We start from the raw sequence: 25,405 nt of genomic DNA, 5'->3' as shown, positions 1-25,405 counted from the left end.
CGCTGCTGTGGCTCAGGTCTGATCCCTGGCCTGGGAAACTTCCACACGTCGCGGGTGCAGCTAAAAGAGAGAGGGAGGATTTCCCGTCGTGGTGCAGTGGTTAACGAATACGACTAGGAACCATGAGGTTGCGGGTTCGGTCCCTGCCCCGGCTCAGTGGGTTGGCGATCCGGCGTTGCCGTGAGCTGTGGTGTAGGTGGCAGACGCAGCTCGGATCCCGAGTTGCTGTGGCTCTGGCATAGGCCAGCGGCTGCAGCTCCGACTCGACCCCTAGCCTGGGAACCTCCATATGCTGCAGAAGCGGCCCAAAGAAATAGCAAAAAGAAAAAAATAAAATAAAAAAGAGAGAGGGAGAGGGAGAGAGACTTCAGTACCAGAGAAATAACCTGCCCTCTTGAACGGGCACTGTTTTCCATTCACATTATTTTGCATCTCTGCCCAGTTTTGATAATGTTCAAGAAAGGGTATCCAGTTTGTTGGGGATGAGGTGGCTAACTAAAGTCCTTAGCCCTACAATGCCCTACACCCAGAACTGATAAATTACAGTTTGAGTCAGGAACAGGAGAGGAGTTTCTGTTGTGGCTCGGCAGGTTAAGAACCCAACACAGTGTCTGTGATGTCTCGCTCAGGGGGTCAAGGATCTGACATTGCTGTGAGCTGTGGTGTAGGTCACAAGTGCAGCTCAGATGCGGCACAGATGTCTGTGGCATAGACCAGCAGCTGCAGCTTCAATTCGACCCCTAGCCTGGGAACTTCCAGATGCCACCAGTGTGGCCCTAAAAGAAAGAAACAGAAAAAAAAAAAAAAAAAAAAAAAAAAAAGGAGAATGAACAGGAGACGGATTCCATGTTTTAAGATAAACAGGCACTGAGTGATGCTTCTGCCCATCTTTGCTTTCTTTCCTTCTCTCTCAAGAGGCTGAAAACAGTGGAGTCAGTCACTACGTGCCCTGAGCTCAGTAGCAGTGAATTCACTATAAATTAAATCTTGCCCAGGAGTTCCCGTCCTGGCTCAGCAGAAACGAATCTGACTTGTATCTATGAGGACACAGGTCCGATCCAGGACCTTGCTCAGTAGGTTAAGGATCTGGTGTTGCCATGAGCTGTGGTGTAGGTCATAGATGAGGCTTGGATCTGGCGTGGCTGTGGTATAAGCCAGTGGCTACAGCTCCAATTGGACCCCCTAGCCTGGGAACCTCTATATGCTGCAGATGTGGGCCTAAAAAGACCCCCCAAAAAAAAAAAAAGGAAAGAAAAAGAAAATCTTGCCCCGTAGAAAAGTTACCTACATGGAAGCCGAGGGCTTACCTTTATATTTATCGAGCCATATTTTCAATGTACTATTTTTCCCTTAGATGTAAATGTAGAAACAAGTACATTTAGAGCCAAAGACTGCACGTGGCATGGCTATAATGTGAGGAAAGTAATTTTCACGTGTCTTGTCCACACGGCCTTACTACTCACAGTGGTTTACAGAGTTAGGTGAGAAATGACTTTATCTAAAGGTGCAAATTCCTAACAGCCGAGAGAGGCCACGGCGTACTGCCACTGCATTGTAACATTATGAGCTTGTCTTGTGTAAAAATATTTAGTGCATTAAAAACACTGAGACTCTTTTTTCCATTCTTTTATTACATTTGGACTTTTAAGAAACATATACCATCAGATAAACCACTATTCAGTAAAAATCTACTCTAGTTTTTGAAACGCGTATGTGTCACAAACTATCTTGTTTCTAGTCTCTAAAACTTTACTAAGAGTTTATCAGAAATGTGGGCTCCGATCTATGGGATCCTGAGCCTTGAGGTTTTAAATATTTTGACTATTGTAAAACAATTGCCAGTGGATGAACTTAATTCCCAGCTGTTTTCCTTCGAGAAAGGGCTAATCCTTTTGACGGTATATACTCCATCACAGGAATATTCAATTCCTTCAGCTTTGTGATCTATTCTGTCTTTGGAAAACTTGATAAAAAAGTTAGCATTCCCCCCCCGCCCCTGTACAATAGAGATGAATTCACCAGACCATATCCACTATTAATTGTAACAAAAGGCAGTACAGTTAAGTGTGCATGTGCCATGTTCACTTTAATGACTGTTTCGTAAGCCAGGAACTACTCTAACTATGGAGACTACCTCTGGATCAATACACTCCAAGTGTGGTTGTAGGTACACTCAACACCTTAACACAACTCTTGGTAGCTGACATTGATTAAAAAGAAAAAAGGGCACGTGAACAAATCCATACTCACACATGATTACGTTCTCAAGAAGCTACTCTGGACGCAGACAGGCGGGGAACCTGCAGGGAGCTGCTGAAGGGGACTGGGACGGGTTAAAGCTATGGCTTTGGTGAGCACCCAGGTGAGCTGTAGGAAGGCATTTGTAAGAGGAGACGCTGCAGCATTGATTCTCTAAGAGAGGTGGGCATTTTCTCAATTAATTTACATTCTGAGGCTTCAGCAGTTGAGAGGGCTAGACACAAGACCCCAAGAAAGGAACCACCTTCACAACCGCTTAAGAAGGGGGACCGTGCCATTCAGCTCATGATGCTAAATGGTCCAAAAGCCTTTGGTGGTGTGATATGGACAAGAAGACTTATTATATACACAAACCACATAACACCGTTAAAACGCAAAAAACATTTTCATTTAAAAAAGTATTTAGAACACATAAAACAAGGCAACAGTTATTCTTTTTTCTCGTCTTCTGGTACGGGATCCGTTGGTGGTTCCTCCGCGGTTGCGCTGTTGCTCTCTGAGCCAGTGTTACTGTCACTGGTCCCTTCCTCTGCCATACTGTCCACCCCCTCCTGCCCGCTCTCCTTGTCCTCAGGAGTAGACGTGCCTTCTTCCCCGTTCTGCTGGCTTTCTGTCGTTTCTTCCAGGTGTGTCTCCTCTGCAATCACACATGGTTTTCACTGTTAGTTCCAAGACCCAAGCTTACTCTCCTCACTGTGCTGACAGGCCAGAGCTGCACGTGTGCCTGGCACAGCAGCTAGTGCGACAAGGCACTCTGAGCACGTTTAAAACAATTGGGGGTTGGAAAACCATTTACTTTTTAACTGTAAATTTTGAAATCGAAACACAGATCAAATGTTTTTGTTACAAATTTAGTTCCGAACTTGTGCTATGAGTATAAAATATACATCAGGTTTTGAAGACTAATAAAAATTTCACTTTTCTTTAAAAACATGTCAGCAGTAGAAATTCGAATTACAGTGACTTATATTCCTACGGGACAGTGCTGCCGTGCAATGCTCGCACTGGATGAGTGTGAAAGCCGGTGTGGAAATGGTTTTAAGTCTGCTATCTAAGGTACTTTGTTAAAAGTCACCCTGGGCTGTTTCCTGCTAGAAATCAAGAGCATGAGGTTTTTCACTCTAATAGGCCCCAACAATTTTCTGCAGTCTCTCCCCCTTCGGCTAGAAGGATAAATGCGAGTAAGGACCCACAGGCACTCTCTCTTCATAGGCTATAAAAGAGACGCAGAGGACTGAGTGTTTCTAGTTGCAAAATGAGCAAAAGAACCATCCTCTAATCTCAAGCTCCTGCTTTAACCACAAAAGGTGTTCATGCTCCAAACCAGTTAAGATAAACTTGTTCACACAAAACAGAAAACGGCTCAGATAATGAAACTTAAAATCTGACTATCTGAAATATTAATCTGCTGAATTAAACTGTGTAGAATTATCTGGTAAAGTGGTTATATTCCATTTAATGTTTTCCAGATATCAAATCGGAAGTCGTCAGTTGAGAACCACGTATGCCTGTGGTCCCTCCCACTTCTTGTAATGATGGTCCCGGCAGCCTTGCTTTTTTTTTTTTTTGCATTTCTAGGGCCGCGCCCATGGCATATGGAAGTTCCCAGGCTGGGTGGGGGTTGAATCAGAGCTGTAGCTGCCGGCCTACACCACAGTCACACAGGATCCCAGCCGCATCTGTGACCTACACCACAGCTCATGGCAACACTCGATCCTTAACCCACTGAGCAAGGCCAGGGATCGAACCCATGTTCTCATGGATACTAGTTGGGTTCGTTACCACTGAGCCATGTCGGGAACTCCCCGTTTCCCATACTTTCAGCTCAGTCCTTTGTATTACGCAGTGCACTGAGCAGGGTTAAAACATGCCATAAGGTAGGGTCCTCTCAAAATTTCAAGCAGTATCTATTTAATCAGTACCTCAGGTAAGCCTTACATGTTACTGTTTGCCTTGAGGAATGCTTTTCATCAGGAAAAATCAGTAGATCTGGAAGTCTGAATTCCTCCAGGAGGGAGTCAACAAACACTTACTGCTTACTGCGAAGGCTAGTCAATATATTTTGGGTTTTGTGGGCCAGGCAGTCTCTGCCGAAACTACCCAACTCTACTGCTGTAGCCCCAGAGCAGCCACAGACAATATGTAAACAAATGATTCCAACAAAACTTAATTTACAAAAACAGGTGGCAGGCAGGATTTGGCTGCAGGTTTTATTTGCCCAAGCCTGTTCTAAGACACCAAAGATGACTTAAGAGCAATGACCACATCTTGTTTGAATAACTTCCGCAAAAAGGTTAAAATCTTGAGTGTTTACACCACATCAAATCCAGTTATATGCTTTTATGTACATTTTCTTATTTATCCTTTAGAATTCTCTCAGATACAGGAGCTAGAATGCTCAGAAATGAGGAAACTAAGACTAAATAATTTCCCCAAAGTCACAGTGCTAGCAGTGGTGCAGCAGCAGTAGACCTAGATCTGTCTGTATCCTTAACCGTTTATAGCATCACGCTTCATATTCTCAAGCCAGGGAATGACACGAATCAATCCAGGCAAAGACCTCAAACAGCAACACTAAAGACAACACATCACTGCTGTTTTGAACCAAAACCATCGGTTTAAGTGAATCTACTGTGAGAGGTTAAGATGTGCAAAGAAGTGGGAGGGTCAGATGGAGAAGAACTCAAGAGGCAAGATTAACAGAGCGATGTCCGAGCAGCACCGAGAAAGGGAAAGCGGAATTAAAGACAGCGGGAGAGACCCTGGGTTGACCTTCATGGTGGTGTGACCTGGCAGGTTACCTGTCTCCACTGGCATGCTTTCGTCTTCCTTCTTTTCTTCCGTCTTATTAGCTGCTTGCTCTTCCTCAGGAACGATACTGCTCTGGCTGCGCTCGGCTTGCTCGGCTGCCTCTTTCTCCCTTTCCTCCTGCCTTTTGCGAGCCTGTTCCTCGGCCTGTGCAATTTCAGCTGCAATTTTTTCCATATCCACTTCTACTTTCAAACCACACAACTAATAGAAAACAAAACCCAAGAAGCTCTCTTAGTGATGTTCTTTCCTCATAATCTCTGAACCAGAGACACTGTCTCAAAAGTGAGTTTCCTTGGCTAAGAACTGTACACACGTATAAGGCAGAAAAAAAGAAGCTGGAGGTCTTCTCTGAAGCTCTCAGGTCTGCAGAAAAAGTTGCCCTCGCAGCCATGTGACATCAAGGATCACAGGAGAGGGAGTTCCTGCTGTGGCTCAGTGGAAACAAATCCAACATCCATGAGGACACAGGTTTGTTCCCTGGCCTTGGTCAGTGGGTTAAGGATCCGGCATTGCCAGGCGCTTCAGTGTAGGTGGCAGATGTGGCTTGGATCCCGAGTTGCTGTGGCTGTGGTGTAGGCCAGCAGCTGCAGCTCCGATTCGACCCCTAGCCTGGGAACTTCCATATGCTGTGGGTGCGGCCCTAAAAAGACCAACAAAAAAACCAACCCCCAAAAAGTACTGTTTTATATACAAACCTCCCATTTTATATTTCAGGCTGCCAAACATTACTTTTAATGTCTTAAAACAAAGTACGGAGTTCCCGTCGTGGCTCAGTGGTTAATGAATCCGACTAGGAACATGAGGTTGCAGGTTCAATCCCTGGCCTCGCTCAGCGGGTTAAGGATCCAGTGCTGCCGTGAGCTGTGATGTAGGTCATAGACGCGGCTCGGATCCTGCGTTGCTGTGGCTGTGGTGTAGGCCAGGCAGCAACAGCTCCGATTAGACCCCTAGCCTGGGAACCTCCATATGTTGTGGGTACAGCCCTAGAAAAGACAAAAAAAAAAGTACAAATTGTGAACTACAGCTAATGAAGACCTTTAATGAAAAAATTGCAAAAAAAATGAAAATAATTTATGACTGCCTGAGTGTACATTAAAACATCAGAGGGTTCTAGAGTCCAAGGCCCAGTACATACGTGTACACTACATGATATTTCAAACATATTGTAGTTTTGCCAGAAAATGGGAATTATTTTACCGTGCAAACATCTTACCAGTTATAGCAAAGTTAACACTGTTTCAAAGTGAACAACGTTCCTTAAAAACACTCTTTTCGGAAAAAACACAGTGATAAAAGCATAATTAACATATTAAAACTGATACCCTTTTAAGTTCATTATTAAATGAATCTGTGCTTTCCAGGAATTTCCTCTTCTTTTCCTGATGTCGCTCCTCTATTTGAAGAAGTTCAGCTTCCAGCTTTCGCTGTAAAACATATGACCAGGCTTTGTTACTACCGAGTATCTTCTCGAGAGCAAATATCAAACACAGAAAATCTTCTTTTTTTAAGAGTCCATACTTTCTCATAGTGGGATAGATGTTTTGAATTTTTCATTTAAATTATTTATCACATGTGTCCAGCTAAGGTTTAAAAAGTGTGAAATGCAGTGGAGAGGAACGACTGAGAGGTACATGTTGAGGCATATGGTTTCTGGCCTCAGGGATTTCTATGGAAAAAAATATTTATGACAGCCGTAGAAGTTATTAGGATGTCTCAAAATTCTTAATGCAAATACTTTCTCTGCCAAAAGGCTCTGTCACCGTTTTAATGACAAACTTATTAAATCTCTGGGAAACTTAGCTACTCCCTCAAGCCTCTTCCCCGAATCAGGAACAGGTCAGACTGAACATAAATTTAAGAGGCACACGGACGCATGGTACAGAATCAGGTCGCCTGGCACCTGTGGCCTAGGCACATTTTATTGTACCAAATGGTCTGTGACTTTACCTGATGAACCATTAAGGACTGGACCTGTCGTTTGAGGACCTGCATTCTAGCTGTTGTGACAACAGACCGGACGTCTGGCACCACACTCTCACTGAGGATTTCACTGATGAGGCGGTGGTTTCTCTGGAAACGGGCAGTGGCTGTATGCTTCATTGAAAAGCCATCATCATAATCTGGAAAAAACAAGATGATCTGGAAATCAGGTCACCAGTAACCGTAACTGGGAGCGTGGAACAAGGTTAACTCTTAATTACCAAGGAGCCAGGGCCCTCACTGGTCTAACAAGTGGGCCTACAAGGCATCCAGGGAACACTGGGGCAGCCATTTCATCATCCCACATAGGATACACTGGCTAAGGCACTGGTTTTTCTCACCAAGTCTTTAAGTGATGGTGTGAGTCTGAGACGGCCTGGCTGAAGCACAAATGAGATATAACCATGTGTCTTTGGCCTCGAAGTTGACTGAAGACTGCCCGTGAGAGCAAAACTGAGCTTTCTGCCAAATGTTTTGCTTTCTGGGTACTAATTTAAGGCCTTTACAACTGATGATACATAGCAACTAGCTGGTGTCTTTGTTACCACAGCACTTTGAAGTAATGAAAATGACCACTGCAGAGAAAACAGTATCTCCAGCAAGATTCCCCAGACTGGCATATATATTTTATTAGATTAAAAAACCACTAAGGCCTTAAACATGTTTAATTCTAAATTTCACTTTTAATTTTAAACGACACACACACACGTTTGTTAGTGTACAAAGGTATTACACATTGTTGTCATCCACTCAAATATGTTCATAAACGTATAGTTTAGATCTGGCTTATAAGCTTATTTATTTTTTATTTTTATTTTCTTTTGTGGCCACTCCTGCGGCACATGGAGATTCCTGGGCCAGGGATTGAATCTGAGCTGGAGCTACAACCTATGTCACAGTTTCAGCAATGCAGGATCCTTAACCCACTGTGCTGGGTTGGGAATCGAGCCTGTGCCTCCACAGAGACAAGCCAGATCATTAACCCATCGTGCCTCGGGGGGGGCTTGGGGGGGGACGACTCCCTATATGCTTGCTTTTAATAGCTATCACACCAGTGTGGCCTTAATCTCAACCGCTACTCTACTACTACTAGCTGTTGACATATCTGTGAACAACCTCTGCTATTATTTACTTCATATTTTTATTTACATCAACTTACTTTAAAAAAAAAAAAAGAGCTTATCTGGTTATGAGCAATACACATTAAAACAAAAGTTCCTCTCTGAATCACCTAACCATCTCAGGGTGCCATCAGGGGTGGGGACCACACTTTAGGTAACTCTGCTACAAAGGCCCAGGTTGTGCTGCAATGTCATAGCTTAGCGCCTCCCTTAGCATCTGGTTCCTAAGCAGTTTCTAAAGCTCTTCTTACCATAACCACCACTACAAGAACTGTTGTGTAAATTGCTTTTTGTCTCAAGAAATTTCTTTAGAATATATATACCTGAAATTCAAATTACTGAAATAAAAGGTCTGATACTTTTACTTCTTAAGGAAGAGTTTTTCATATTCACAGTTAAGACCAAATATGGTACCTCTGTGCTAGGTTATCCATCTAGGTTTCTTCTGTTTTCTCCTTTTGTTTATATGTCCCCAGTGCTGACCACTGGTAGGGGAAATAAACTCTTAGCAATTTGGGCCTGTCTTTCCTTGCACTTTAGTTGTCTGATTTTTGGGTGGAGGGGGGCTTATATTTTCTAATTCACCAGGTATTTACTTTATGTCATGAATACTCTCTGGAATGTCAGTTAGAAGGACCTTCACTGTCTTGTGTGGATAAGACTGCCTTTGTCTGGTAGGCCTCTCAAGAGTCTTTGTTAAAGAAGTTAGCAGCTGTTTTACTCCTAGACATGCTGTCTTTCTCTTGGTTTTATGTACATTTCCACCTCCCAAGTCGGCTTCTTTCTGCTCAGTTCTGAGGGAAAAGGTCTAAGGTCTAAAGTCATTCTTATCCTGACATCTTAATTATTACCACCTTTCCTTACCAGCAGCTTTGAGATCCTATCCTTTTTTTTTTTCTTTTGTCCTTTTAGGGTCGCACCTGTGGCATATGAAGGTTCCCAGGCTAGGGGTCTAATCAGAGCTGAAGCCACTGGCCTACACCACAGTCACAGCAACATGGGATCTAAGCCGTATCTGCAACCTACACCACAGCTCACAGCCACGCCAGATCCTTAACCCACTGAAGGAGGCCAGGGATCGAACCTGCAGCCTCATGGTTCCTAGTTGGATTCTTTTCCCCAAATCCTTCCAAATATTTGTAGACTGTATTTTCTTCTACTTTTCAGTTCTGTATGTTTCCTGCATTCATTATCCAATTTGAGCAATTAAAGTCTGCACACACTAGTGTGTCTCTAGCTTGTCGGATTCTGCTTAACATGCTCAACTGTTTCTATTCCCTATCCTATTCTTATTAAATTACTGTATTTTGTATTTATAAGAATATCTGTCAATATTGTTGTCCATTTGAAAAAAAACCCAGTTTTTTTTTCTTGCCTGTTATATTGGCGAATTCATGTCTTTAGGTGGTATTCTTGCTTTTCTTTTTTTTTTTTTTTTTGTTTCTTTTTATGGGCACACCTGTGGCATATGGAAGGTCCCTGGCCAGGGGTGAAATCAGAGCTGCAGCTGCTGCCTATGCCACAGCCACACCAGATCTGAGCCACATCTGCAACCTACACCATAGCTTGTAGCAAGGCCAAATCCTCAACCCACTGAGCCAAGCCGGGGATTGAGCCCACGTCCCCAGAGACAACACTGGGTCTTTTACCTGCTGAGCCACCATGGGAACTCCTCTATGACTTCCTTTCTTAAAAGTCTCTTTTTTAAGTGCTTACAAGCTTCTTCTTTGTCAATATTATTTAAAAATGGGATCTTAAATTATTTTCTTGATGTTTCTGTTGCTTGTAGCTAGAGCGTCCAACCTTTCCCACATCACAGCAGCACACAAAGGAAATATTATTTGCATAGCACGCTTGCTATGTGGATGAGCACACTCACAGCTGGAGGTAGCTGGCTCTGAAGCTCCTTGCAACTTCAGACCCTGCATGGCTGCAGAGAACCAGAGGTGCAAGAGCACACCTGCGAACTCTTCACAGCCTGCCAATCAGGAAACTCTGCTGTGTGTGTGTGTAAAATTTGTATGTGTGTGCCCTCACATGCCAAAGTGTTGTTGTGAACTGTATTTGTGAAGTCTAGCTGGATTTCTGAATTTGCTAGAAGAGAGTTCATAATGCCTCTGCCCACTCATTAACTTTCTCCCTTAAGAGTCTTTAATTCAGCCAATTTAGGGAACCAGTAACAAAGCAGAATCTAACTTGAAGGCATTTAGCTTTTTAAAGCATTTGAGGAAAAATTCTGATTGTGACTAAAAAAACCTTTCATGCATTCTGAGTACAAAGATTTTGATAAATGATAAATAGTTTCGCTATTTTCCTTTTTTCAGTTTTTGTTATTTTCTGCACGAAAAAAGGGTATCTCTTTTTCTTGTGGGAAATTCACATACAAGTCTTAAGAATTATCCAAAATATTGAAATGGCACTTAAATTATGCTTTGTTTTCCATTTAGAATAGGAACTAAAACTTAAGAGCTTTCTCATATTTCAATTTCCAGAGAAAGCATCAACGAAACCCCACTTTTTTTTACCATCTGGATCTTCAGCAGGCTGAATGCTCATGTAAGGTTCTCCTTTCTCCATGCGAGACTGCCTCTGTCGACTTTCTTCCTCTAAAGCAGCTTCTGCACGACTTTTTGCATTTATGTAAGCGAGGTATGCGGGGGAATTGTGATAGGCCTTCATAGATTCATTGTACTCTATCTGAAATTCAAATTTTTTCAGTTTTAGAATTAACATTTTGTAGGTTACATCATCTCATCTGAATATCAAAAGACATGCTAATAATCTCCTTTTTACAGACAAGGAGTCTGAAGTCAAGGGAAATTAAGTGACTTGACCCAGGCAGACAACGCCTCAGTGTAGCCTCCATCCTCAGATGGGATTTTACGTTTCTTTTATAAACAATAAGTGTATGTTTATGAATTCTACATTGTACCCATCCCACTATAGTCCCCATTCTACCTTTTCTGCTTCGTATTCGTTTAAATATTCTTGTTTTTCTTCATCAGTGAGATCTCGCCACATGCCACCAATAATCTTGCCAATCTCCCACAACTTTAGGTCAGGGTTGGAAGCCTTTACTTGGTCCCAGACCTTGAAAAGGAAAGAGTTGAAATTTTAGTATCGATGCCTACTAAGACACAGATCTTTAAAAATACTTTAAAAAAATTTTATGGCTGCCCTTGTGGCATATGGAAGTTCCTGGGCTAGGGAGTGAATCCAAGCCACAGCTGCAACCCATGCCACAGCTGCAACCTACGCTGCAGCAATCATGGATCCTTCAACCCACTGGGCTGGGCTGGGGGTCGAACCTGTGCCTCCACAGTGACCCATGCCACTGCAGTCCGAATCTTAACCTATGGCGCCACAGTGGGAACTCTGTACTTCTTAATATAGAAACCTTTAGTCAACAACAAAAACACTAAGTATCAAATCCCTGGGTTCTCATAAACCCGCTGTAACAATCATCAAGAGTTCTCCACTGGAGCTTGGACCCCTCCAATCACTGCAGACACTTACAAAGAGCTAACTCCCTAACAGTCTACTTCTTCCTAAAAACTCAGGAAAGCTTAGCAGGAATGTGGTTACTTTGCATAAGAGAATACACCATCTCGTCAAACACATACACAACAATTATGACCAAAGACTTAAATATTTTTAAATAGTGGTGAAAACAGCTAAATGTTCTTGTCTTTAATAAAGATATCAGCTCTACCATTATTTTATTTTTTATTTTTTTTTGCTTTTTAGGGCTGCACTCGCGGCATATGGAGATTCCCAGGCTAGGGGTCCAATTGGAGCTAGGGCTGCTGGTCTATACCACAGCTGCGGCAACATCAGATTTGAGCTACGTCTGTGACCTACACCACAGCTCATGACAACAACGGATCCTTAACCCACTGAGTGAGGCCAGGGATCGAACCCAAAACCTCATGGCTCCTAGTCGGATTCGTTTCTGCTGTGCCACGACAGTAACTCCTCTACCATTATTCTGAAGTAATACATGGAGTTCGCATCGTGGCTCAGTGGTTAACCGACTAGTGTCCATGTGGACGCGGGTTAGATCCCTGGCCTTGCTCAGCAGGTTGAGTATCTGGTGTTGCTGTGAGCTCTGGTGTAGGTCACAGACACAGATCAGATTGTGAGTTGCTATGGCTGTGACACAGGTGGCAGCTACAGCTCCGATTCGACCCCTAGCCTGGGAACCTCCGTATGCCGTGGGTGGGGCCCTAAAAAGACAAAAAATAAATAAGCAAATAAATAAAGTAATACAGAGGTTCATCACCCCTCCCCCCCCGAAGAAGAAAAATTCAAGGAAGCACGAAAAAAATAAAAATTACCATAGGCTTATATTTAGAGAGAACCACTGTCTTCTAGGCTTTTTTTCCCCTTCAAACTAACATGAAGTTGCTACTATTTTTATAAAACTAAGATACTAATACATGTTGTCTAGTATTCCTTTTGTCATGTAACATGTTTCTCATGTCACTAAATATTTTCCCAAAGACTTATTTTAACCGTTTATTAAATCAAGTTCTTATTGGATTGCAGTTCTGGAATTTTGAAATCAGAACTAATTTTCTTTAAAGACTGCAATTCTTTATCCTTTCCTCTGATCATGCACCAAAAAGCTGGCTAAGCCAGTCTGAAAGCTGATAAAGCAACGAGGCAGTCCACTTCTTGCTGGCTCCTGGGCACCTACCTTTCTGCTGTACCTCATGTAGGGCATCAGCGGCTTATCTGGTGGCTTTGGGGGTTTTGGAATCGTAATACCAGAGGATGCCTACAAAAGAGTTAAACACATTCATTACTCAGTTGCAAGAAGCTCACCAGCAAACTGAAAAGAGAGCCCCTTAAAAAATTCTAATGCGCCTTTCTTCTACTCGTCCATGGATACAAGAGTCTTAGATTTTCTTCACTGAAAATAGCTATCACTGCAAATTCAGAAATGTTCGCATCAAAAGAAAACAAAGAAAAGGACTTGGAGCACATAAGTTTTTGATACGTTACTTAGCAGTTAACTGCCACTGCTTTGACAACTTGGCTGTAAGAACAAATAAAATATTACACAATAATCCATACAGCAAAAATATATGGTTATACACAGCAAATGCCTCAGACTTAGGACATTACCTGGCACCCTTTTATTTTGCTGAATTTACCGTTAAGACATACAGTCAACACTTGATTATCTCACCGGAAGCTGAACTCCTTCAGCTCTTATCACTCCCCGCACTGCCTACCGGGACTACGGACTATTCGTACTGTTTCAGGGACGCAGCCCCGCATCAACAATAGCCACCTCGAGCTCTACTTCCTAGGTTCGAACATGGAAAATGAAAAGAACTTAGCTCCTCCACTCTGACTAGAGATTTTTTATCTTTCTTAAAGTTCAACGTGGTATTAATAGTGCTTTCTTATAAAGGAGATCAAGAAGTGTGAACTGAAGTCACGCCTTTTTTTTTTTTTTTTTAGTCATAATCACTGTGTAGGAGCGAATCAGTGTATCAGGTTTACCAGGAACAGAGAAATGGCAGAAACAGGGCTCGATTAAGTTATTTTTGAGAATTTTCTATCAAGAATTTCCACTAGGTTAAAAAAAAGAAAAAAAAGAAAAAAATTCTGGTTTCGTGGGGAAGACAGAGGGAGGAAGGGAAAGGAAAAGAGAAGAAAAGGAGAATGAAAAATAGTTTTTAAAAAGGTAAAGAAGAAAGAGGGTGAGCAAAAAAAAAAAGGAAAAGAAAGAAAGGAGAGATCAGCTCTTTCGAAGGGCTCAGTCTAGGCAAGAGACACCAGACAGCTCCTAGCGGGCACCCCACCATCTCCAAGGCAAGGGTGCCTGCTTCTGAACCCAGTTTCATCTCTATGCATGTGGTTGCATTTGATCCAAGGTCCCCGAATCAAGTCAGGGCTGAATCACATCTGTTTCCCCAAATTTCTGAGAGACTCCTGATACTGATTCTTCTGGCCCGGCTGGAGGGAACAAACAAATGCTGGCTTCACACTAATATCAAAAGACAGGAATCAGCAACTCCCTTTAAGGAAACCAAGGTGACAGTCTGTTCCCTTGCCCTGAACGATGCTGCTGTGATAAAACCCAAGGGAAACTCCTCCATTCTGGGCTGAGACCCCAATCATAACCTTAGTGTTCAACCAAGGGCTCAGGGACTGGCGGGTCTGTATCCCCCTCCCCAGCTGCCGAACACTGCTTCTTCCTGGGGGGGAGGTTTCCCTTCATCCCTATAGACCTGCCAATAGCTCTGCTTCTTCATACGTGGACTTATATGAAAGTATGTCACCCTGGAAGCAGTATTTCCTCTCTTCCCACTCCTCCCATGTATTCTTACCACACCTCCTGCTGATGCCCATGGACAGAGCTTGTTTTTTTAGCCAGCACTGGGCGATGGGGTGAGGTGAGCCACGGGGGAGGGCAACCGTCACAGAGGTGCTATGAACAGCCAGTAAGAGGAGATGTGTCTCAGGGCTGTGGGAGTTCTTTGGTGCGGGGTGGGGTGGGGGGGAAGTTCTACAAAACTAACCTTATGTTATAAATTCAGAGCAAGAAACCCAAGTCTGATTCTTTAGAGTTATTAAAAAGCATTTCCAACTTATATCCAACACAAACCTTCAGAATTCCACGAAGGAGGGTACAAAGAAAGCTGGAATTGGGCCAATAATTAAAGCTGGTATTAACAGTGTTAACAACTTCTCAAAAAAGAGGTAAAGAATTCCAAAACATCTATGTTTAATATGAATTAAAACACTTTAAGAACAAAGTACAGCAATATTTGCTCTTTGATTTTTTTCAAAGAACGGTATTTTAAAACAATGAATTTACTTATTTCTCTTCTGTTCTCCCAAAGGAAGGCACCCAAATCCTTTACAAGGTGAGGTCTTATTCTCATTACACTGATTAGTCAATTTACGAATACAAACCAAAATAAACCAAACCCCAAACAACAACATAAAGTTAAATTCTAGCTGGTTTTCAAGATAAAGGTTGGTATCATTAAACACCTGTAATTTATTAACCATCTCAAACAGACATCTTCCTACAATGTCTCAAACGTTTGTTTCTCCACTCTTTAAAAAAAAAAAATAAGAAAAAAAAGAAAGCAGTTTGCTCTGAACACACTTATAACAACCACTGCTTTGCTATAAACCTCTGGTTTGAGGTGTGAAAACTTGTTGGCCCCTTTATTAAGTGGCCTGGTGGTTATGTTTTCAGAGGGCATGTCTCCTTTTTTCAGCTCTTTCTTTCCCTTGCTGCTCTCAGGAAACCTTTCTCTAGCACAACTGTCCCCCTTTCCCCCTGGCAATGGGTTGGGGGAAAAAAGCCATCACACTCGTTAAGACTGTGCTTACAGGAAGAGGAAGGTCCTGGGAACCTCCGATGAACACAGTCCATGATTTTGTGAAACTGTGGCTACTCAAGAGACTTTTGTTCTTACTTCCCCATTTTTAGCTGTAACTCCGGTAAGATCTTATTTAAAGTTTTCTTCTGGGATGGAATTTCCATGAAGGCACAGAAACAAGCTGCTTTTAACATTTCTGTCTCAGTCTGTTTTCACACTTGTCCTTAAAAGAATGTTTCACATCATCTGATGAAGAACTGACTAGAAGTGAATTCCATCTCATAGCTCCTGTAAGCACCCCAAAAGGTTTCAACACGCCATGTATGCATATATATACACACATATATGGTGTTTATTGTCTAAAAACTACTCAGGTGTACTGCAGTCTTTGGGAAAACATGGTCTGTAGACCCTACAAGAAGCTACTTCACAGGGTGTCACCGACTCATTCCTTCAAATCTATGACTTCAAGCAATTTGCAGACAGTAACACCAAAGGGGAGCGCCCTGCAAAAAGTAACACATTAAGTGGGGTCATCTTAAGCTATACTTTTATAAAAGTCAAAATCAGATTTACTGAGTCCTAACAGAGCTTAAATTAGGGGTATTTTTTAAAAAATTAGTGTAAGACTTTAGGCATAACTAAATTTCTTAGAGAATGACTCAATGACCTGAGAGGTGACTGATAAAGTTGTAGTGGCTGGGATAAACACACAAAAAAACACCCACATTTTCGAGGAGTTTTAGGTTAAGTCTACAGACCACTCAGATTACATTTCAGTCTGGTTTTGAAAGGACAATAGTACAAAGAAAACAACCGTAAAGAACCAGAGCACTAACTTTTCCATGCTCCACAACCCCCCAGACTAATCTACCCTGAAGCTAGTGCCTCCCCTAAACACTGGGGTCTAACATCCCCCAGAAGGAAGGGGGACAAACAGATCACTGGGCCAGACCCTGAGACGGTGACTGCACTTTTCCTTTTCCTTAAGTCTCCACTGAAGGACCTCACTTTATTAACAAAGAATACATCCACAGATACATCCGCGTTCAGTACAAAATGCTTTCAGGAAACAGAAATACAAATGATTCGAGTATTACAGTTACCACCGCTTCTTTTCCATTAACACGGATAATCAAGAGCTGACTGTATAGCGCTACATTAAAATGTGATCATATTTTTATTTACTGCCCATGAATAATTTTCTGTATTAACACGAATGACCCAAAATTGATTCTGCTCCTTGTTTAAATTACAATGTTCTTTATCATTGGATAACTTGGCCGCCCATTACACTTGTGAAATAACACATTCAGGCCAGGGAAAAACAAGTATCGATGCACATAAAAATTGTATGCATTTCGCAATGCATACATACACACACTTGGTCAGAATTCTTTTCAGATACCATGAAATGTGCATGGCACATAAAACTCAATATGCTTATGAAGTACAAATTATGCAAGAAACAATGAAAAATTTAGACAAACAAAACCTATCGAGCTAAGCAATATGCTTACCAAGATAGACATACAGTTGGATAGTTACAAGCTTTCTGCTCTAGCTTTACTACAGGGTGAGAGGGCTTTTTCGAAGTCACACTAAATGAATTACTTTATGAATACAGCAAACAAAAACCAGGTATTAAAAAGTTAACAGCCATTCAGGGTTGTATAAATTCTCATCAATACCACATTCCAATACATGTTGGTATTTGGCTTTTGGATTTATTATTTATTTTTGGTAAATCATCTTTGCAGTTATTTGCTTCTTTGGTATCTAAACCTCCTTAAAGTTTAGATGATTCTCAAATACAAAGTCTGAAGTACATCATCCAATTTTGGTAACTTAGGCTGACCATTTAAATGAAACATACTGGAGTTCCCATGATGGCTCAGCGGAAACAAATCTCATAGTATGTATCCATGAGGATGCAGGTTCCATCCCTGGCCTTGCTCAGTGGGTTAAGGATTCCGTGTTGCCGTGAGCTGTGGTGTAGGTCGAAGACGTGGCTCGGATCTGGTGTTGCTGTGGCTCTGGCGTAGGCCGGCAGCTGCAGCTCCGATTAGACCCCTAGCCTAGGAACCTCCGTATGCCACGGGAGCAGCCCTAAAAAGACAAATAAACAAATAAATAAAACATACTAAGTTTCAGAAATTATATCCCTTATTGTATGGGTTAAAATACACTTCTAGCTCTAGGTATCTATAGTAATTCAAACTGAATTTCATTTGACTTTCATTCTGCAATTCTTCGAAGTGACATAAAAATCTTTTTAACTAGAGAGCAATGAATCTCAGGTCAAATGTTAAATCCAAAAGACAAATAATTATGTGCAGCAATTCAAACTTGTAGGGCAGTCAGCAAAAGCCAGGTATGTAAGCCCAGCCTTTATTAGGAAACTGAATTCTTGAGCCAATTACCTTAAGGGAAAGATACTCTCCATCTCAAAAAGGGCATCTTACCCATAGGAATCCTAGGTTTGTCTACATAAAATATTAGCATTAAGTGCCCAAGGCTTTATCTCTAGCAACCACCAAACAGAATGAATTCTCTTCTTTTACATACATATCCAGATCTCACTATTTTTTTTTGTTTTTCAGTGTAAGATTGCACAATGAATATTTAAAATAATTTAAAAGCCAGGTGAAATTTTCTTTTTTAAATGGCTGTGCTGATGATTCAAAAGGACCTAACTCTGAAGGCATTTCTGGTCAATTCCAGTTGTTTGCCGGATGCTGTAATAGTTGATTCTCCTACCGTGACCCGGCTGTTGGTGCCCGGGTTCCCTCCCAGCCTGTAGTTGTTGTAGGCGAGATGACTGTATGGATTGTATCCCACAAACCCTGGTGTGCTGGGCATTTGCTGATGGAAACAAATGAGACAAAAACACGAATGAGAAATGAGCTCAAACGAGGAAAACACAGAAATGAAAAATGATCTGCATATGGCATGCAAAAGCAACCTGAATTTAAACAAGCAATGATGGATTGTAATTGTTCTTTTTCTTTCATCAAAAAACCAATCTGCAAGTGGTTTTTTTTTTTTGCTCTCTCTTTCTTTCTCTTTACAGGGGCAAGTGGTGTTTGTGTGAATGTGTGGTTGTTTGGGGGGATAAGCAATAGACTGAAGTGTCTCAAACATTCAGGATTACTTTATGGTCCATAGTAGGATATAACAACTTAGCAATATATGTCTGAAATAGGAAAGCTTGAAATGTGATCATCTAGGAGTCTGAAAACATTTTACATGCAAAACAAACTATGATTTATTTGACAATTAATGAATGCTGCCAATGTATTTATCTACCAAAAACAAAAATAGGAAATGGATCACTTTCAATGACAGCTTTAAATCATTTTATACAGTGTGAGAAATGAGAAGAGATTCAAATTAGGAAGCCAGAAGTTGTCAATAGAAAAGAACATATGTGGGATTCAATGGATGTCACATACATGATTTCAAAACAAAGACTTGTAAGAAATGCATGGATTTCACTCTGGGGGTACTGCCTGATCTTTTTAACCCAGCTATTCCTTTACAGGCTTTCTTTTCCATCTCTTCTTTGATCCATCGTCCACAGGTCAATCATGAAAACTCTGCATTTAGTTTTTTTTTTTTTTTTTTTTTTTTTTTTGTCTTTTTGTTGTTGCTATTTCTTGGGCCGCTCCCGCGGCATATGGAGGTTCCCAGGCTAGGGGTTGAATCGGAGCTGTAGCCACCGGCCTACGCCAGAGCCACAGCAACGCGGGATCTGAGCCGCGTCTGCAACCTACACCACAGCTCACGGCAACGCCAGATCGTTAACCCACTGAGCAAGGGCAGGGACCGAACCCGCAACCTCATGGTTCCTAGTCGGATTCGTTAACCACTGCGCCACGACGGGAACTCCCTCTGCATTTAGTTTTAATGTGAACTACTTTTCTAGTAGACAGAGGTGAAATTTCTCATCTAGTTTCCAGATAGCTCTAGCTCTTTCAAACCACAAGTGCTTGTTGCAGCAACAGAATTTTTGGCTTGTGTAAATTATGATGTGATCACAAATGGGCTCTTACACAGCAGTGCCCTGTGTGGTTACTAAAATGACATCCAATGTTCATGAGAATCAAGGTATAAGGCATAAAAAGGATGTAGCAAAGAGAGACCAAAAGTAGGGTATTTTACCCAAGGAAACTCAATCAAAACAAGGGACAGTTATTTCATTTTAACATGCAATTAACAGGATCAGTGCTGAATTGTATAATGTAAAATAAACGTAAAGCATCCCAACTAAGCTGTAGTTGTTATAAACTCAATTTTCTAAAACATGCCACTGCACATATCCGTACTGTCCAAAAGAAAGACATTCCAGCAGATAAAATATTTGATATTCTTTAGAAGAGAACAACTCATCAATTTCTAGTCTATGTAGTTAGAGGAGACGCAAATCAAGCATATATAAGTAGGCAAAACAAAGATGAAGTATCAAAGGCACAAAAGAAATGTATTATTACTTGTAGTGGTACATTTAGGTGGTGGTGGTGGTGGTGGTGGTGGTGGTGATGGTGGTGGTGGTAGAAGAAATGGAAAAAAAAGGAAGGAGGATAACTCGTTTAATATCCATCCTGCTGGATGTCCTAACCCCTAGTCTTCTGTATTTTATGTGTAAATGTGAAATTATAATGGTAAAGAAGTATGACTAAAGAAAGATAAAAATATTCCCTTCTACACTTAAGAAGTCATAGGGTTCGTTTCTGAGCTATTTTTATTATCTCAAAAAAATCAAGTTTGTCTTCAAGATATTAAACACCGTCAGAGGTAGTGTCTGTGTCAAAATGACACCTTCAAAGGCTGCATAAAAAATGCTATTCACTGTTCAACATTATGAGGCAATAACGTAAGAAAATTAAATTAGGGAACTAAAAAAAAAAAAAAAATTGAAACTAAAACATTACAATAATACCATTTCCAAAAATGAAGTACGTGGTTAGCTCTTTGAGGTCAGGAATCTCAATTGTTCAAGTCCACCTGTATAGCCACTAGCAGAGTGCCAAGGAGATGGTCATAAGAAATGTTCTTTGATTTAGGAAAGAAAACAAACCAAACACAGGACTTTAAAATCTACTGGAAGTACCTTTAGAGACTGCATGTTATATAAATTGAGCTGGGAACGTGTGATACAGCATCTTTTTTTAAAAGCATCTTACTAAGGAAAAACAAATTGCTGGCAAACAACAAAACATACAGCTGAGGGTTAGTAAATAAAAGTTTATCTAGTGGAGAAAACAAAATTACACAAGGGTCTAATTAGTAAACTAGCCTGAACTTTAAGGGTAGGGGGTGTGGAAGAAGGGCTAACAGCTTTAGTTAAAGAACTACTTTTGTAGGATATGGTCAGTGTTAACAGTGTTTTGTTTCTGTTTTTAAACAGCAAGGAATCCATTTCAGGAAGGCCTGAATAGTTACTGTTAAATCTGTTTTGTGGACAATTATTTTACATGCTGACCAAGCTGGGTCAGAGCTTGCTGGGTGAAAAAACTAGTTCACAACTATTATTGAGACACTTTGAAACACCAATTCTCAAACCAATAAAATATTGTTTATGGAGTAAAATTCAATAGCAGGATCTGACCCACAGATAATGAAATCCTCACTTGAACAGCTTGAAAATAAAGATTTACAGTAAGTGTTATTAGAGAAGTTTTGTTTGATTTAACATGAAAATTATATATTGACAAGGAGAGAAAAATGTAACCAATTGAAGGTTAGGTTTAGAAATAATGAATGCCAGAATGAGCATTCATTTCATATTAACTTTCAAGACTCTTAAGAGATTAATAAGAAAGAAGTGCTAAACTTGTCACCTATTCCCAATTAAAAAAAGAACTGAGCATAGGAGGTTGGCATTTCAGCAGTATGTTTCTTTAAACATTGGGGCTGGTTCGAGGTAAGATGCAGAGTTATTCTATTTAATAGGAAGCGCTGTTTTTTTTTTTTTAGCTGAATTTTTCATCCTGTTGCTGTGATGACTGAGTGACTGTCACTGGAAGACATCTGGGTTTTTGTATCAAGGCCAGACTTGGCTATTACATTAACAAGAAAATTAAAACTTACTGTTGCAGGAGCTGGGGTGGGAGGTGGGGCATAAGATGGTCTTTCTGTTTGAAAGAAAATAAATAACTTCTTGTAAACAACTGAGATATAATACTATGCAACAAAACTACCAATGGTCCTGTTTTGAAGAAAAAAAATGAGAGTATTTTGGAATTCCCATTTGCTAGGGCATTAGTCTCTTATTAATATAGATTGATAAATATAAAAAATGAAACTTACTTGACATTTTGGAAGATTAAGTTCTCAGTTCCTTAAGAATGAATCTGAGACACTAAAATAAAAAAAAGAAAAAAAAAGAAAAAAAAAGATAATCAAAACTCGGTAAGCAGAAGAGAGAATTTTTCCCTAAAGAAAAGGGTAGTTTAATTGGTATTTCTTAGTAAAATTACATTATCTTCTAGTAATCAAGCTTTTTAAAATTTTTACTAGCCTTTAGGTCATTTGGTTGATCAGAATTAAATGACTAAAACAAATTACTGGGGATATTAAAAAGTAATATTAGGCATGTACTCAAAAGGTTTTGTTTTTTTTTTTTTGGGATACCGAGCCACCTCTTGTATTGAAAACAATTTGCCGATGCCATGGCAATACTTAACCAGATTGATAAAAATATAGTGACAATAGAATGTGATGTATTATCGGGGCCTACCTCAACAAGGCCTACCAGATCAGCCGCAGCTCTGCCTTCCTTTTGGGACAACAACTTCTATTAAAATGGAGCCATATTTTATTCCGGGAGGCAGTGCAAAAGGCAATTGGTGTGGTCATGAACTTTACATTCTCTTACGGTGATAAATAGCTTTATAACTGCTGGGAATACATTTTGAGAGTCTCCCTGAAAAAACTCTTTATTAAACCTTTCAGCCCGTTTCAAAATGTAGCTTCCTCAATGGAGCTTTCCTGACAAATCACTCGTGCAGAATGAATTGCTTCCTCATCTGCACTCCTACCCAATTTACACAGCTCTATGGTATCCTATTAAACCTGTTCACACGGCTAGACTGGAAACAGGGACCATCGAATTCATTATTGTAGTCCCAGGACCCGCCTCAATCCTTGAGGAATTTTGTCTTGGTATTACCAGCCCACTGCGTGACCGTGCACACACGAGCATCTTCCTTACCTCAAAACATATCACACACGGTGCCTACAAAGACATGTCATTTTTTTTTTTTTAAAGGCAAACAACTTGTATGGCTATTGGAGTACTTTCATCCAACATTATGTGAAACAAACATGATTTTAGTTTTTTGCTTCTATTTTGCATTTGAAGGGAATTCCTGAAGCATTATGAATAAGAGGCATGGTGTGGAAAAAAAAAAAAAAAAAAAAAAAGGTGTTTCTCAATGGCCCGACCTGGGAATCTCCCTCTCTCCTTAAGGAACAGGCAGGAAACTACTGAGTCAGGTGCAGATTTCCTCCCTGCTCACTTTCAGGTAGGCTGTCAACGTCCAGTAGGCCTTGCTGTGGGGAGCCCTGACAATAACTGCCACAGACTCCCTGGTACATCACACTTGATTGTTAATACTTTAAAATTACTGATCTCCTTTGCTAGACTCTAAACTCCATGAGTGAACTTGTACATTTGTCCACCACCGGATCCATCCCTGGATCCGGCGCCTGGCATAAAACCCTAGATAAATATTTGAATACCTTACACCGGGACAGGCTTATTACTTACACCATCTGGTTTCACAGTCACAACTACCAACGAGATGTGTGTATTCCCATTTTACAGAGGAAAAAAAGGGAGTCTCAGCGAGTTTAAGTAACCTGTCCAAAAACACACCGCCAAAAAGCGCCAGAGTTGGGTTTCAAACCCAGGCCAGTCTGTTTCCGAACCACATCGTGAGTCCTCAGCTCGCTGCCTGAAGCAAGGGGAAACAACCTTCCTGGGGGTGAGGAGCACGGGCTTGGCTTGCCCCAAGGGCTTCCTCTGAGGTCGTATCCTTTAGGTTTGTTGTGAAGGATGCACTTGAGCAGCAACTCTACTAAAGAGGAGTGGGCAGGGGTGCTTTGATCAATTTCGCGGGGTTAGTGGAAGGGGCGCATCTGGCCGCTAAGAAGGAGCCCCAGATGGGACTGCTTCCCCACCCTCGCTCCGCTAGGCCTCGGAGAGGCCGCAACTGGCCCCTGGCTCCGGCCCCGCGGCCGAGCCTGAACCCCAGCAACCCCGGGGAACTCCGGGTCCGGCCAAGCCAGGACACCACGCCTCGGCACCCTCCCAACCCAGTCCGGCCCAGTCGGGAACACTCACCCGCGGGCAGAAAAAGCGCCCGCAGCTCCGGCCTCGCTTCCCTTTGTCCCGCGCACGCCCCGCCCCTCGCGTCCGGAGCTTCCGCACTCGCACTTTCAACACTCTTCTGAATTCCTTTCCAAGCCCCACCAGACTCTCTTTAGAAAAATAAACCTTCTCGAGGGGGCGCGGTGGTGCTTAGTACAGTCAAGGATTTTTTTCAGGCTCCATGTGTTCCTCAAAACTCCCCGAATTTGGGCATTTGCCAGCCGGCGCCGATTCGTCACGGCGGAGAGGGCGGAGGTGGCCCGACCGCGGGGCAGGCCCGGACCCCGGGCGGTGAGGAGCTGGAGCGGCAACCGGTGACGCGGCGGGAGGTGCGAGGCTGCGCCGAGGGGAGGTGGGAGCGCGGCCTCGGCTTCCCCGCGCGGGGCCGGAAGGCGGCGGGAAGCGCGCCCGGCCGCGAGCCCCGGAACCACTGTGGCCGCGCGGGCCGCGCGCCACCCGGGCGAGGCTGGGGCTGCGCACGCTCCCGCCTCCGCGGGCTTTTTTTTTTCTTTTCTTTTTTTTCTTTCTTTCTTCCGGTCTTCGTTCCTGTTTCTGTGGGAGCCGGAGTGTATACGTCAACAAGTCGGGGATGGAGGCGTGGAGCGCCCGGTTCGCCGAGTTTGCGTTGTCCCGCGCGCCTCCCAGGGCTGCCTGCCTTAAAGGCCGGGCAGGAGCTTGGCGAAAGCACCGTGGCACTTTTCTAGGTCTCCCAAGCGCGAGCCTGGTGTGACTGGCACAGGTTTCTGATCCAAGGCCCGGAAATGTTAATCCTCTTGCCCCAGGTTGTGTACCCTTGCAGCTCTTGGCAAGGGTCCCTGTCCCAAGGCGCCTTGGCTCATTCGGTTCCCTCCCCTGGGAACGATGGTTTTCACTTTTTAGCTTAAATGCAAGTGACCTTCTGGATCCAGCTCAAATTCTGTTTGTGATGCCCTTCGGAAGCTCTCTTCTCCACCCTTAATCCTTCCTCTAACTCCCAAGGTTCTTTGGTAGCATTATTATAGACTTTACCTGATACATTGTATCAGACCGTCTTTGTCATCTTCCGTTTAACAGGAGAGCCTCCAAAGCAAAGGTTCAGTCTTGATCATCTTGGCATCGCCAGTACCCAGGAGGAGCTTGACTCATTGTCAGATGATCAGTAAACACGTTATGGAGGCAGATTCTGGCCTAGACCAGGGCTCTTTCTACTAAATCATAAATAAGTTGGTTTACTGAATGGATAGTAGCCTTTCCTTGGATATATAAACACTTGGCCGATGTTGCAGGCCACAGTGGAGGGAGAAGGATCTGAAATTACCCGAAAACACTGTTGACGTTTAGAGTGACTGCGTGAATTCCTCTGCTACCCTTAGCCGCCATCCGCCATCCTGAGTGTGCCATCAGAGACTAGGGCAACTCTAGAAGTCTGCCAAGCCAGAGAACGAGTGACTCTCTGTCTAGTTCTTCCACCTCCAATATTTTTATACTCATGATTAGAGATGAGTGAAATTGAAAAGCATATTGAA

The 25,405-nt window shown here is 42.3% G+C and overlaps 1 protein-coding gene across 2 annotated transcripts; it reads right to left on the bottom strand.

The window, feature by feature from the left end:
- Positions 1,614-24,374, bottom strand: SMARCE1 (SWI/SNF related, matrix associated, actin dependent regulator of chromatin, subfamily e, member 1). Of its 2 annotated transcripts, XM_021067015.1 has the most exons (11): positions 23,874-24,374; positions 21,836-21,887; positions 21,617-21,660; positions 18,284-18,388; positions 12,871-12,951; positions 11,130-11,261; positions 10,697-10,868; positions 7,018-7,190; positions 6,393-6,494; positions 5,061-5,271; positions 1,614-2,896 (listed from the first exon to the last, which is right to left on the bottom strand). In XM_021067015.1, exons 2-11 carry the CDS (start codon positions 21,840-21,842, stop codon positions 2,688-2,690), a joined length of 1,236 nt encoding a protein of 411 aa, XP_020922674.1. In that variant the 5' UTR covers positions 21,843-21,887; positions 23,874-24,374; the 3' UTR covers positions 1,614-2,687. The 2 variants fall into 2 exon arrangements, with proteins under 2 accessions (XP_020922674.1, XP_020922675.1); XM_021067016.1 differs by lacking the exon at positions 18,284-18,388 and having other exon boundaries at positions 23,874-24,353.

This window comes from Sus scrofa, chromosome 12 (assembly GCF_000003025.6).
Source record: "Sus scrofa isolate TJ Tabasco breed Duroc chromosome 12, Sscrofa11.1, whole genome shotgun sequence".
Taxonomy (NCBI): domain Eukaryota; kingdom Metazoa; phylum Chordata; class Mammalia; order Artiodactyla; family Suidae; genus Sus; species Sus scrofa.
The sequence above is the reverse complement of the archived record's forward strand: the minus strand, read 5'-3'. Positions and strand labels throughout refer to the sequence as shown.